Here is a 16708-nt window from a genome sequence, read left to right on the forward strand (position 1 = left end):
TTTTGAATTTAAAACAGACACTTTCTTCCAACTATCCATTATTGTACTTTTTCCCCCACATTGCATTTATTTATGAGTTATTTAGGCATTCTACAAATCATGTAATTTACTGATACATATTTTCATATCTGCATAAATAAAATATATCAATTATTATATGATTTAATAATTTTTTAAAGCTAAGATACATATATATATATATACATACTAGAATTTTTAATGTAAATTAATATATGGTTGGTGTAATCTAGAATGTTTTATTAATAATTTATTTGAAATCTAATAATCTATTTAAATTATCTACTATATTACCTTGTTAATAAATTAAAATAATTATTAAATAAAAATTGCTAGCATCTATGAATTATTGCACTAAAATTTAATTTTCTGGCATCCCCTTCCCTTCTCCTAATATCTTTTACTTATGGGTTTAAAATATCCTATGTCTTAATGGCTATCATTACTATATTAAATATAAGATTGACATTATTTTATGATTAATTAATAATAATTCCTTAATATCTTTTTATTCCATGTATTATATTATAATTTAATCAAGTTCCATAAATAAAAGATGTATATATATATATATACACTAATTCCTAATTAATTTTTTTTAATTGTAATGATTTTTTTAAATAATATTTCATATAATTGTTGATATTAAAATTTATATTTTATAAAAATAGTTAATTATGATCTAAAATCTTTAATAGCCATATTAAATTTATTTTATAGTTTATCAGACCGGCAGGACTGGGTACATAGGCTGGGCTATATTTTAATATTTTTAATATACCTGGGCTGGGCCCTAAAAATTTGATTTTTAAATACCCAGACTAGGCTAAAAATTATTTTTAACCAAATATTTTAAATCACCATTATTATCTATAAAAATTAATAATAAATTTTAAGAAATAAACCAGGCCTGAAATTTTTTTAAAAAAAACTGGGTTGGGCTGGGCTGGGTCTAAAAATATAAAACTTAAATCTGGACTTAATCATGCAAATGATACATATACCGGTATATGGGAATTTATATACTAAATTTGTTTGTTCTATTTTATATAAGTCATTTTTACAATCTATGATTTTTTAAAAAGTTTGTTAAATCTTATTTCAAATTAATATAAAAATATAATGATTAATAGAAATGGAAATATTACAGCTTGAAATGTGAGTTTGGCATACCTCATTGAGAATTTATACCCCCCCCCCCCTTATGAATTTAAGGATTATATTTATAAAACAAGGGTCCTAAACATTCCAGGAGCACTATTTTCAAGAAATTAGAGTTGGTTGGGAATATTTTATAAAAAAAATGGCAGAGATTCTAATATTTTTTGTCCTTATGAAATAAAATCCAGTATATTAGTATACATCAAATATCATTTTTAATTTCAAATAACTTAATAGAGGTTTCTACTAATATACTGAACTGGTATATAGATCAGAGCAAAAAAAATGTCCCTGCACTTTTCTTCCAAAGTTCATAAGATATAAATACCTACTCTTGGTTTCTGCTCCTTCAATCAAATTTTTTAATCTCAGAAAATTTTTTGCAACTTTCTATTAACTCACTTTTATAGACAGAGTGATTTTTTTTTATCATTTATAATTCTTTCCAGGAAAAAAAAACACTGTAAAAGCAGTGCTTGCATGGAAAATGCTAATTCTTTAGTTACTCTAACCAATATTTTTATATCTTCAGTCATAATTCAATTCCAAAATATATAGATATATTTTGCCTAATATACAAATAACCAAATCTTTATTTTTTTTAACATATTTTAATCCAAAATTAAAATTATTTAAATTTCTATTTTCTTAAGTAAAGTTAGCAAGGGTGAAAATAAGATTAACGAAATATAGAATAGGGGATAAAAATATCAGGATATTTTTTTCACAATATAGTACACTTAACGCTAGACCCATTTTATCACTACAAAATGTTGTATTTTTTTTTACATTTGAAAAAAATATTTTAAAATTAGCTTATTTTTTTAACAAGAGTTGTTTAATTAATTAAATATTTCTATTGTTAAAATTTTTTAATGAATAAAATAATATATTTTTTTGTTTAAATCATGTCTTAATATTATAACACATAAACAATCAATTCTATACCTTATGAATTGAAACTATTATTACTCTTGAAATGTTGTTTAATATTTTAACGAAAACGGATATAAATTATGTATAATATAGAATTTGTTAATTTCTCTTACAAATTTATATATGTTTTAATTGAATATATTCCCTGTGGCATTTATAAATAGATATATAGAGCAAAATAAAAGGCTATTCCAATTTAATATAACCTAATATTATATTTTATATAATTAGGTTGCTACATCCTAGCATTCTACTTTGAGTTTTTTTTTTCATTGGCGGCCTAAAATTGTAATGCAAAGAGTAGTTATGATTACCAGATCACAAATTTAACTCTAGGTTCAGGGCCTCCTTAGTATTTCCATAAAATTTTGAGTTAACCTCGGAAGTTCTAAAGAGAAATTATATTGAAAAATTGTTCCTTATAAATATAAAATCTTAACGAAAACATTTAAAAGGCCCATTTTTTAAAGCCTAAAAAAATAGCGTTTTATTATATTAATTACAATTTGGTTTATGACAGTCTGATCATTATAAAGTTCGTCTTGGAATATTTATTTTTTAAACCCGGTTCAACGTAAAAATATAAATTTTTAAAAATTTATCACTATAAATAAATATAAAAAAAATTGCTTACTAGTTATTCCTAGAGAATATTCCAGCTATTTTTTTAAAACGATTATTACTTATTTTGTACATCTAAAGTGTGTTCAGAACTGGGCAGTACCTTTGAATTGCTTAATCGGCTAAAAATCGCCTAAAGTCTAATTAGACTTAGCCTAAAAAAATTGGCTAATACTAAAACTAATTAAACGTAGTCTAAGGAATTCGGCTAATCGTCCGTCAGCTTTACATAACACTAATCCTAGCCTAAATTATTATTTACTATGTGACGCTATAGTAATACTGACGGACGATTAGGCGATAGTTTATCTATAATCTTTCTAAATATAATATTATTGTAAAATCAAATAAAATAGGAATGATGCACAAACTGCACGGGGTAATACCGAAAGTTACAAATTTTATAAGTTAAAGCATAATAGATTATTAATTTTTATTTATAGCACAATGCATCATTCCGGGTCAATTTTTTTTAACCCCCCTTATCTTATAATAAATATTACATTTATCTTTTTCGATAATAGAGAGATAATCGAATTAACAAATGAATGATTTAGTTTTACAAATTTCCTATTCGCGAATTAAAGAATGGGAAAATAATCGAGTGAGACAGTGAAGTGTGAAAGATATGAAATACGATGGAGAAAGAAAGGAAAGGAATGAAAAAAAAAAGAAAGAAAGGATATGTTAAATAAGATAATTGAATCATTTAAAACAATAGATTTTTTTAAAAATTGATTCTCTTTATAATAAAAGTTTAAAAAGTTGAATTTTATTTTTATTTTATTCCAACAAAACGCATAATAATTAAATTCGTTCATTTTTATTTTTCTTCCCAAGACAAATAGCTTTGACCTATAGTTGTAAGTGAAAAATAAAATTATTTAGAAGAATGAAAATTTTTTTGGTTAAACGTTATTATAAAAATATTTATTTTTACAATGAAATTTATAATGGGACGGGAAAATAAATTTTTTGATTGTTATTTTTAAGTGTAATTATGATGTTTTTACCATCGTCTTTCCTTGAGGACCGTTATCTGAGCCACTTAGAAAATTTATTATTAATTCTTTCCAATACCCCTCGAGAAATTTATCTGGATCTTAAACGATTTCTTCCTAGTTTTTACCAAATAGGATGGATTGGCAAAATTAATAATTTTTTATGCAATGAAAAAATTGTTTTATTTGATTAAATCACAATTATTTAAATTATATAGATTAATGTTAAACGGCTCAATTTGAATATATTTTAAAAAACGGCTAACTTTATATTTCACCCAGTATAAAAATATTGTATATAAGCCTCAAAATTCCGCTAATATATGTCCAAACCTTTGTGCCATCTTATGAGCAAAACTTTTAAGTTTGCGTAATAATTTTTCTGGATAAAATATTGAGTTGGCCGTTTTTAAAAATCAGCCCAAATCGAGCCGTTCAACAAGACTAATTTAAATCATATTTAATTATAAAATAATGAGCTTAAAAATGTGACCTTGAGGAATATTATAACTCCTGATGCAAAATTATTAATTGGACATGTATTTATTCTTAGGCATCGGAATCTCTTATGGAATTAAAATAATTTTATTAATGCAATCTGATTCGGTGTTATTTCTTACAGGAAATTTATTCCAGCATGTTTCTTTTCTGTTATTTTTAGAAAATTTTGTCTACAACTTTCGAACTCATTATGATTTGTAATATTTTTTTCATACATTTTTTATATAAAATTACACCCAAAAGTTATCGGCAAATTGTCTCAAATTCATAAAAATAGATATTTGTGGTAACATCAAATTTAAAAAAATTTACTCATAAATAATCTTTAGTTTAAAGGATAACATTTTGACTGAAAATAAACATAGACGCAAATAGTATTGTTAAGTGTCTCGATTTTAGTCAATTTTTAAAACTGCTAACTCAATATTTTATCCAGAAATATACGAACCAAGATTTGCTATAGATGGCACACAAGTTTGGACATCTCACGAAATCTCGAGAATTGGGCGCGTTTTTTCTGGCTAAAATATTTAGCCGTTTTTAAAAGTCGGCTCGAATCGAGCCATTTAACAACATTAGATGCATGTATAATCTATAATTTAATTTTAATATTAACAATATGATTATCTTAAATTAACACTTTCGGCATCTGAGTTAATCTTAGTGTCAACAACATCGACAAATATTAAATTAATATTTTTACTATAATGGGATTGAAATAATTTATGGAGATTTTTTTTATGTCTTCTTAAATATTTTAAAATGATAAAAAAGTTTATATGACAACAAACCATTTATGATGATAAAATTTAGCAAATAACTTATTGATAACATATTGTAAAATGAGCTAAAATAAACTCCTTTTATTATTTGAAAACATAAACTAATAATTATTTAAAAAATACAAGTAAAAAGTGAATTGATTTAAATTACGATTTAAATTCAATTTGATTTAATCATGCCAACCCTAACCACAAACCTATTATTTGGGAACCATTTACTTTTTATCGTTTTTTTGATATACCCGGGTTTAAACAAAAATATTCAAATGAGTAGATGAAGATTTTTGTATTATGAAAGATTTTTTTTATGCATCGTAAAGGATTTTCTTATATTTCGGATTTAGAATTTTGTGCAAAATTTGATTAATCTTTACTTGGGAATCAAAAATCTTTGGAGATTTTCAATTCTGAAATATACTATTGGATTGGCCGATTCCATGAGTTACTGATTCTTAAGACTTGATTTTCATTTTGATAATTTTTTGTAAAATGAAGATTTTGAAAGAAAATACAACAACTCCTTTAATAAGTTGAGCAAAAGTTTTGTATTTTTATTTTGGTTATCGGACACAAATACAAAAATATTTGAATGACGGATTTTTAAATCGTATTTTTCATTTTATGTAAAAAAATAAATCAAATTTTTTTAAACTTTTTTTAATACATCGGTCATCCATCCATAATAATATATTATTTTATAAAATTTTGCCACCCCCTCCTCCTCCTTCCTTATAATGTTTGAAAGAAAAATTCTTTTTTTTAAAAATAATGTACCATAATATTATAATAAATCGATATCTTATTATATATTTTTTAATTTATAAAATAATACGAGATTCCGATCTAATCCTTATTTTAAATTCCGAAATATCTTATTGAATTTTTAATAACTTACTCGTGATGATTTCTAATATTTCCCCCCTCCCGTAAATATGTACATTTTTATTAAAAAAATCGTAACAGCTGATATTGAAAGAGAGTAATATTTTGGCGGATTTGTATTCCAACATGTAAATAGAGCTTCCCCTACCTTATGGATTTTAAGGCAAATTTGCCCTGAAATTTTGGGATAGTTTTGATTAATAATAAAAAGTTCTGGGAAAAAATTTTCTTCATGGTAAATGTGTTTATGATTTAATTTAGGTACTATACCCATGGTTGAATCCATTTCCGGCGAAATTAAACTGAAAGTTTACGCTCTAAATGATAGAAGATAATTTAAGTGTTATACCGTATTACACTAAATTTCTTGACTTTTTGTTTTTTTTTATATACTTTTCTCCTAAAATTTTACGAATCATGTAAAAAAGCTTCATTTTAATATTAATTAATAGATATTTAGATGCGCCAGGAGTTACCCCAAGAATGAACGAATAGATATTTTGTTTTTAACCGTATCTCTATTTATCTTCATTAAAATTAATATTGGCTCCATCTTTTATTTTTACGCGATAAAATTTTTTTAAAGTTTTTCGGACTCGTATGTTGTTAAAAAGCTCTATTCATGTCTATTTTTAAAAACGACCCTATTAAGATTTTAGCCAAAATAATATTATGCAAGTCTCGAGATTTGGCGAATAGTGGTCCAAATACTGTTGTTAAAAAGCCCGATTTGGGTCTATTTTTCAAAACGGCTCGATTAAGATTTTAGTTAAAATCACTCCTCCCCCCCCCCACCTTCTCCATTAGGCCCAAATGATATGCATTAAGATTATAAGCGTTACGGTACACTATTTGAATCATTTGCATTTTTTTTAACTATAAATATAAGTGTTAGACAGTAAAAAATGATATAGAGAGGGGGGGGGTAAGAAAACTGAACGGGCTTTAATATTTATTTGAATAAAAATACGATACTACCACAGATCCAACATAAGTCGCCATTCATTTATTTTCTTTCTTCCCGCTTATTAAAGCAGTACCTTATACACGCGCGCGCACACATACGCATAATATTTAGTAATATATGCCTCTTGATTATCGAGCGCTCCCCCAGCCCAACAACGGCAGTCTAAGGCGGTTAGATACTCTCACTGACGGTTATAACGATCATTTTTCCCACCAGAATAATCATCGATCTCTCAAACACGGGGCTCAAGATTACGGTTTTGGCGGAATGCACGCACTTAACGGCTCCAACAATCCCGGCCAGTTCACAAACGCCCTCAGTAATCATAACCTAAACAACATAAAGATTGACGCCGTTCGTAACGGAGTCAAATACCCAGAGGCTTACCAAAACGGCCGTAATTTCCAAAATTACCAGAGTAACTCCTCAAACAACCCGGACCATTTCTCCCATTTTGCCCGCTTAAATAATGGATCTATTGATAATGAATTCCTCGCTGAAAGTATCCTACCTTATAATCTCGTTAATACCTCCAAAAATGCTTACCCGGACAGTCGAAATAATATGCCTATCATTGTTCGCTCTTCGGCGAAATCCCAAGGGCAAGCACCTCTTCGACAATATCCTTCCCCGGCTTCTAACCACGATATTAATACTCGCGAACTCGACGATGGCTATTATAAGACACCCTCTAATACCAACAATTCTAATGACCATCTTGTCGCTCGTTTAACCCAGAAAACCGATGGGCCAGTTCAGGCTGGTAATACCCGTTTGGCTACCGTGCTGGTTAAATTAGCAGGTCTGGCTCGTCTGAGTGGTTCGGTTTTCGAGGGGCTTCACGCCCAAGCCGTTGACTTTTACGGTCGCTCCATATCCCTCCAGGCCAGGATGGACAGGGCTTCGGTCGCCCTTACAGGGTTAGAAGGATCGGGACAAGATGGGTCATCCATTAAAACTCCGGAGGATTTAAATGACGGTTATATTAAAGGTAAAATAACAGCTGAAATATTTATTGATTATTTATTAATATGTTATTTATTTCGGGTTGAGATGGAGGTTTTAATAAGACCGCTAGTGTTACCAAAAACCTTAATTTCGGGGCTTCTTAATAAAAGGGGTAAATCGAGATTTCAGCCAATAAATATTACCTAAACCTCGAAATTTCGTAGATTGATGGGAGAAAGGTTTGGCTGAACAAATTTTATTAGTTCAAATCTTGAAACGTTTTTTTTAAAAAACGCCTAAATCGAGGTTTTTGACATAAAGGCCGCATTTATAGTAAGCTTGATATAGCTCTCCATAACAATGAGATATACCGATTAAGTGATTATATTGCGATTATAAGCTATATTGGGTTTACTATAAATGAATGCTAATTTTAAATAATCCTAACTGGATTATAAGATTCTATCCTTAGAAGTTAAAGGATACTTTTTAGTCTTCTATAATATATATATATCCTATTTAATTAAGCGTTGCGTTAGAATAACTGGTCCTTATTTTATCGACGACTGTTAATATTATAATGAAGTTTTTGTTTTGTTTTTTTATGAAAATTTAAAACGAGCAATGCCAATAAATGTCAATTTCACATTTTCTAATTTTCACAAGTTTGCCGTTTTTGATTATACCGTATAGTATATCTTATCTAAAATAATACTCTTTAGGAAATTTTTTAGTTTGGTAACCCTGATAGCTAAAGGAATTTATTATTAAACATTCTTAAACGCATTTATATCACAAGCAGATAGTATCTCTTATCAGCTGATAATTAAAAAATTGTCTATTATAATTTTATGCGTTTTAAATTCAGGTTATATAATTATTTTATTATTATGGCTGATCATCACATATTAAATTTTTTTTATATCGATTCAGAAAAAGAAACGCTAGAATGTATTTAAATGGATTTATGGAATTGGAACAGATCGCTAGGACATGTCTTAATATCAAAATCACATTTTTTTAATAATAAAATTCAGAGTTTTAAAAGTATCTTGATACATTTCATAAAAAAAATTGTGTCTCTACCTTTATCTAGATATATTTTAATCTGTAATTTATATATCCAGTTGAAATTTTTTTTTAGTGTGGCTAAAAAATTGTTTACGGATAAATGGGATTTTTTTCAAAAAACTTTAATTTCAAGATTATGTCACACCTTACATGATCAAAAGGAAATCTTGAGAATTTTGTATCGGTATCTATATACTTTTTATGTCGTATATAGGTGTATCTAGATAACATTTGAAAAGTAACTTTTAACTACACTTTATAAAATAAATGACCATGTAAAAAAATTCTTAATATCCGAGAATGAAGATTGAGAGAAAGAGTAGAGGAAAATTTCTAGGTGGGCTATTTCTTTTTTTATTATTGCATTTTTACGAACTCTTTTTTCATGAACCGGATATAGATCTTTAGAATTCTGTGTCTGTCCGATAGCGATTCCAATATACATTTCCATTTTAAAAAAAATGAAAGGAAAGAATTAGATAAATGAAATAAAGAAAGAAAGAAATGAAAAACATAAAAGAGAAAGGATAGGGGAAAAAAGAATAGTTTCCATCATAACTAAATCAAAAATATTTTTTTTTATGGAAAAGTAGATAATTTTCACAAACTTACATTTACTTTTCTTTCTCTCAAAATTTAAAAAAAGGAAATCGATTTGAAAAATATATAAAAAATATTGTTTCCAAATCTAAAAATAAAAAAAAAACGCAAATTTTATTTTCTGTCCCAGTTAAGTAATTTTTTTAAAAAAATAATATATAAATGTTTATTTTAATTTTTTCAAATAAAAATTGATATCATTTTCGTTCTCCTTCCTACATCATTTTTATTTTCTCGGTTGAATAGCCTTCTTTTTTTTGTTATATAGTAAAAAAATATATATATATATATATGTAACTTGCTATAGTGGGAATTATTTCTTATTTTGGTGACAAATTTTTGAAAACTCGCTCAGTTTTAGTGTTTGTTTACTAAAAATGGGAATATTTGAGGAATTCTCAGGAAATTTGATTTATTAAGGTTATAATAAAAATATTATTTTTTTTAAACCCACATTTTTTTTTACAACAATCGGATTGGATTCATAAGATCTCAACAAAAATCGAATAGACCAACAAGTTGTCCGAAAGGACACTATGCCCGCCACGCTAAAACGACTCTACGCCTTGTGCGACGCTCCGCCCCCTTTAGAAAAATTGAACAAATTTAGGTTTTTTTTAAAAAATATATTTTTTTAAAGTAAATATATTTTTTTAAAGTAAGGAGGGTGATATTTTTTTTTTTCAAATATTTAAAAAACTCAGGATCTTACTTGGAATGTAATTTAAATTGGGTAATTTGATAAGAAAAGATTATAATCTCGATTGATTATTAAAAATTATTAATAGCTAAAGGCGAATATCAACTTTAAAGAAAAAAAGAAAATGAATTTATGAGATATCAGTAGTAGTTTTCGACCAAAGTTGGATTGGATTCTTTTTAAAAGCCTGGGTCAGTCAAATAGATTTAAAAAAACATATCCCATACGGAGCTCCCATCAGTAGTACTGAGCCTATTGTACAGTTTTACTTTGATTATTAAAGTTTTTAAAAATATTTTCTATTTTAAATTTTATCAAAGGGAGGACGGGAAAGATGCCGCGAAATTGTACACGGATCCCAGTTATTTTTTCGATCTTTGGAAGCGAGATATGCTGAGTTCCACAACCGACTCAAACAATATCGAAACCAAACCCAATATACGCGTAAGATAATGTTGAATATTTTATATAAATTTCCTAATTTACGGTTATATATGTTTTATTGCCATGATAAAGTGTAAATTAGTGGTAGATGTTGCTTACTAGCAAGGATCATTAAATACTTTTCGCCATCTTCATTTTATTTATAAAAACTTTTATGTATATTATTTTAAATTTATGTCCAAAAATTCTGTCTATAGCATTTCTAAATATCTTCCTTATTACAAGGCCTGTGTAAGAAAACGTATATTTTTTTAAGGGTGTATAAAGTTAAAACAAGTGATTTTTTTAAAAAATCATTGATTTAAGTTAAATAATTTGATTTAAACTAAATTAAACATAATTATCATAATTCATAACTTACAATCTCTTTCTAAATTAGTGCGACATTTAACTCAAACGGTCAAATTCGGACTTGTGCCATTTTGAAATGAGTTATTTGGAAAATACCGCGAAGCGAAAACGTTTCATATCGTAAGCAATGGCTAATTCATATAAAAAGAAAATTTAAATCTCATATTTTTTTGAATAACTGATCTATTGCACTCTATTAATATGAATAATTTGTTTTCTGATAGGGTTAAAGTTTACAATTTCTGTGATATCATAACACAATCGTCTCAAACCCTTAATATTATTAAGCCACTTATTTTCCTTGTTTTGAAATTTTCTGTATATATGAATTCCTCATTTTACTGCTAATTTATTTTTCTTCGGTGTTCAAACAACTGATCTCAAAAAACATAGAGTCCTTTTAGCCATTTACTTAATCCCAAATACATGTCTCTTTCCGTTCCACCCTCCAAATTAATTTGCGAATTTATTTTGTTTTAACTTCTCGAGCCTTCGAAACCCATTTAAATACATCATTTTGCCTCCCTATATTTTATCAACTTCAGACTTTCAGCCCATTCAGAAAGTACATTTTCTTCCAACTGTTTTCGTTATATTGTCATTCCATCACGATGATTATGTGGGTCTTAAACAGAATCCATTCGGAAGATTGCGCTAATATTTAGTAGAAACATTAAATTCCTGACATTTAAGCATCAGCTGATTGATTTTTAAAAAAAATCTTTATCCATAGAATCAAAAAAATTTTAAAAATTAAATTTTCCCAATTTGTTGTCTGTAACTGGAAACAAACATTTATAAAATGGACAGATTTTATTAGCTAACACACCCCGCCTCTAAGGAATAACATGAGTTATTGTTTCCCCATGAATTTTTCTAGTAAGGAGTAACATGAGTTACTGTTTCCTCATGAATTTTTCTCGATAGTAAAGAAAAAAAATTACGACACTTACATTTTATTTAATTTATCTCCTATAAAAATATTAATTTATTCAGAAGCCTCTCACTTCCAAATCGTTATACTCTGCCGATTCTAATTGTAGCCTCCCTCAAAATAACACTACTTATCGCGTATATAACAATTCTCAAATAAGACCTGCTGGCAGCAACGAATTCAACAATCGTCTAGATCACCATTCTAGCGTTAATCAAATTCCAAACAATAGCCGCCCAGATTTCAACTTTAACACAGAAGGTTCGGCAGATTACAGCCAAAACGAACCATCCAATGTTCCCCATATGTTTGCGAATGACGCAAATATTTACCCCATTAATTTCCCCAATTCACCTCCCAATCTTGATTATCAAGGAAGTTATGGCTTGAACTATAACCAAAATCTCGATTTCGGCACGATAGATAACCGAAAAACGAATACTATGTTATATCATCCCAGTCCCAGTAAACTAAAGATTAGCCAACCTTTTCCTCCGATTCGCACTTCACGCCAATTTGACCACCCATCATTTCCCATCGTTTCCACCTCCCCTTACAAATACAGGATTGGTGATAATAACTTTGAATTTCGCGAAAAACAAAACGGCACTAGCTATTCTATGTTGAGATCGCCCGACCCCTCCCAACTTCTTCCCCCTCCCGACTTTTTCTTGTTCAAGGAGGACGAATATAGCGCCAATGGAAGCATTACTGGCAGTTTAAGCAATGGCATTATTAATAATTTTAATCACGTAGCTTCCAAACCGCGCCCCAATATGCCTCCACCGCCATTACCCATTCCTCCCACTCCTCCTCCACCCCCACCACCTCTTAACGTTGGTATGACGAATATATCCGATGATGATCCACATAATAATCAAATGCTCATAGATTGTAATAATATTTTATCAAATTCATATTATTAAACCTAGGCCCTAATTTATCCAGTATTTTTTATTTATTTTTTAAATTTGTGCAATTTTAATATTAACTCTCCCCCCCCCCTAGCTCCTAACGAAAATTCTCAAGAAATTCCATCTCCGAATTACTCCATTGATGTATTAGATAGTCATGCCACCACAGATTACAATATGGCACCCAATGGAAATTGTATTGAATACTACGACCGGGTTCAAAACTCACCCAAAAACAAATTTCGACCTCCTATCACAAATAATTTTAAGCCTGTTGATGATGTTATACCATCCAAAAAGGTCTTCAATGAACAAAACAAGATGAATGATGAGAATATTCCTCAAAGAAATGATTATAATCAAAATGTGAAATACCTGGCTAATAATGGAAATGATGTCGCCGATAATATCTCGAACCAAAAAGTCGTAGAAGACAAAATCCCTCATCATAACGGGGTCGAAGATGATTCCAGCATCAAGTACGCGGACAGCGTCGAAGACACTGGTGGTCCAGAAGATAAAACCGTCAATCATCCTATCGTCAAGGTTATCTATCAAAACGATGGACAAATTTCTAACTTGAGTCGCGTATCAACTACGAGTTCAGTGAGGGACGATTTGCTATCAGCAATCAGGAGTGGTAAACATATTGTTTATTTTTTAACTAATATTTTAATAATAGGGTTAAATATGTATTTTTTGAAAGCAGAGTTTGCTACTTAAGCCTCATTCATAGTGGGATCCGATACGATTTAACAGCTGATCGATTTTAACTTGTTTATTAGATGAATTTTTTTATTAAGATTAATATTTCTTAAATTATTATGAATAGAATTAAAGATAAAATTAATATCTAAATTGATCTATTAATCAGATTTTAAAAATCGATCAGCTGTTAAATCGTGTCATATCGGATCCCACTATGACGGCTTTAGGTTGCATTTATTGTTAAGCGCGATTGGGACAAGCTATACGAAATTATTTGCTACGTATTTCACTTAATCAAGCCAATAATAGATGTTATTTATATATGCGAGCGAAATGATAAAATCCTGACAACTCTTTACCTATATTTCAAAATATATTATAGCTGTGATAAATCAGCTGATTTCTCATCGCATTAGCTAATCTCGCTTACTATAAATGCAGCTCAAGGTCATACCCGAGCATTCGAGGGCATAAGGTTAATGGGAAGCCAAAAATTTCCAAAATTTGATAAAAGTTTTCACATTTAAAATTTTATCGTCTGCTTAAGTTAGTTGTATTGATTTTGCAAATTTTCCATATATTAAAAAGTAATGGGTTATAATTATTAAATGTTTAAAACTACTTTTGTATAATTTATATAAAGGCCTATTTAAAAACGAATCGAATAGTAAATTATTCGTTTTCTTCGAATGCGAATAGAGAATTCTTCGATAAGAATAAAACAAGTAATTGGAATATGCGACGAATTATTAGAATAATTCATTATCGGAATAATATAATCGAATATTTAAATTATTCGAAATAATAAATATGTTTTTTTGATATAATTTTTATCATTTCATTTCTATTCATAACCTATTAATATAATGGGTGACGTTATTAACCAGGTAAACATAAACAGCTCGTGAAAGAATTTCCTTAGTTGGAACTAATTTGCTGTAATAAATCTCATGTCTTATAAAAAGAAGAAAACAATAAGGAAAACTTTTTCTTAAAAATAGGTCTGGCATTATTATGTTAAATTAATATGCATGTTTATCAGATATATGAAACTAAAAAAACTGTCAACATATTTTCTTATATTAAATGGAATTATTCTTATTTAATTCAAATTGTAAATTTTATCAGTAATAAACCAATCGAATACAAATAGGGCGCTATTCAATTTATTTTCATTTTTGAATAGGCCTAATTTATAACTATATATATTTAGTTCAATTTTTTTTAATGACTGACAAACGCGATAACACTTAGATATATCCTTACCCTACATTCACAGTTAGTGTGAATTCGCGGCGTATAGTAAATATAATGTATTTTTATATACTTCGCTGCGAATTCACGCTAGCTGTGTTTGCAGGGTTAGCCATATTCATGTTGAATCTAAAAATCTAGAGTTGCTACTTTTTTAAACTCTTATAAAATAATTATATAACTTGTGTCCAAAGTTAATTTAATTCTTATAATATAATAAAGTAGAAATGACATATAAAAATACAGAATCAGCTGGTGGCACGCCATTTTTGCTTCCCCTTATAGATTTTACATTAAAATTTTATGAAAACTTTGAGCTTATCACCACCTGATTTGTATTCTCATTCAATCCTATCAAAAATTTTAAATTTTCTTTCTATTTAAATCTTATTTTTTGTTTGCACACCCTCTCATCTTACTTAGGGATTCAACTCAAAAAGATGAACAGTAATTCGAATATTTTCACTTCCTATTCTTCATCCTCTAACCCACCTTCCTTCCTGCCGAACTCACTTAATTCAGCCCATAATTGTTACCATGGTAATTATAATTCCGCCACCAATATCAATTCCACGAATAACGGTGTATCAAATGGGGGAAGCTCCGAGTTGCCTCCGCCTAACACTCCCCTTCCTACCGACGTAGCATCTATTTTAGCCAGGCGGATAGCGGTGGAATATTCCGATACGGAAGACACTACCGGGGAAGGGGGTAGCTCCAGCGGAGGAGAATGGATCGAGGAAGACAGGAATAACGAATGAACGATGAAAATTAAATTCAGAAAAAAAAAATAATTCTTTCAGTTATTTACTATATTCTTGATTGGTTGGTTAGAAACAGAACGAAAATTACGATTGGTTATTCAAGCATAGACGTCCATTTGATATAATAACTAGCGAAACTATTTTAAAGAAGAATGATATTAAAAAAAATATAACATATAATTTGGGTGTCAGGAATTTCCCGTTTTGCTAAATTTAATTGAGTTTTTTTAGTTACCATTTTTAGATCGTTACAGTATAATTTTATTAGAGAGGAGTAAGGAGTTTTGGAAGGTTTTGACATTTTCTTATTTAATGTGATATTCTTCTTTTAAAGTCAGCCCTTTACCCTGCATAGTTGGCACGAATTCGCGGCGAAATATACATAAATGCAGCATCTTTTATATATTTAGCGCTAATTGTGAATGCATGGGTAGTTTGTATTTATTTACCTTTTAAAAAAAATTTATATAGTTTTTGCAATCCAGTTAAAAAGGAAGCGAGGGGTAGTAAAATCTAACAAATCAAAAATGGGAGTTTACTCCCTATTTTTAACGCCATCATCATAATAAATATAATTTTTAATTTTTACGCTTCACATTTTTTTAAATGCCATAAAAACGGCATATATGATTAAAAATTAACGAAATATGGAATGGTAAATTTGTTTAAAAGAAATTCAGTTTAACATTTCCAAAATAAAATACTGCTTCCTAATATTTTTTAGTTTTCATCCCAACCTATTTGATTAAGAAGTAATAAAGATAGAAGGGTAATTTATTAAATAATAATATAATTCGACATTTCCAAAGAAAAATATGCTAAATTATCTTTCTAGAAGCTTTTAAACTAGTTTTCTGCATTTAACTATTGCACTATAATATAATTTAAAAAGCAAACAAAATATATTTGAGTTTAACAATTAAAAATAGTTTGATTTATTTTTAAACAAAATACAAATTTATTCATAATCTGGCCTTATATATATAAAAATAAATATGGTATAACAAAATTTTGAATATATTATCGATATTAATAAAAAATCAATCATTTTAAAATAATTTATAGCTTTTTTAATGATGATATAAATTTGCTCCGCTTTTTTTGCTTTGTTTTTCTATTAAAACCGCAAAATTTTAAGTTTACTTTTAGAA

General features: G+C 28.3%; 1 protein-coding gene across 3 annotated transcripts; it reads left to right on the top strand.

Annotated features, from left to right (window-relative positions):
• The first annotated feature begins 22 nt into the window (after positions 1–22).
• Positions 23–16456, top strand: LOC135931351 (uncharacterized). 3 transcript variants are annotated; one of them, XM_065468399.1, is made up of 7 exons: positions 23–101; positions 6886–7860; positions 9978–10098; positions 10509–10632; positions 11980–12811; positions 12926–13471; positions 15217–16456. In XM_065468399.1, exons 2-7 carry the CDS (start codon positions 6987–6989, stop codon positions 15552–15554), a joined length of 2835 nt encoding a protein of 944 aa, XP_065324471.1. In that variant the 5' UTR covers positions 23–101; positions 6886–6986; the 3' UTR covers positions 15555–16456. The 3 variants fall into 3 exon arrangements, with proteins under 3 accessions (XP_065324471.1, XP_065324472.1, XP_065324473.1); XM_065468400.1 differs by having other exon boundaries at positions 41–101; positions 6937–7860; XM_065468401.1 differs by having other exon boundaries at positions 81–101; positions 6940–7860.
• The last annotated feature ends 252 nt before the right edge of the window (positions 16457–16708 follow it).

The sequence above is a fragment of the Gordionus sp. m RMFG-2023 genome, chromosome 1, assembly GCF_954871325.1.
Source record: "Gordionus sp. m RMFG-2023 chromosome 1, tfGorSpeb1-WG-v2, whole genome shotgun sequence".
Classification (NCBI taxonomy): Eukaryota; Metazoa; Nematomorpha; class Gordioida; order Chordodea; family Parachordodidae; genus Gordionus; species Gordionus sp. m RMFG-2023.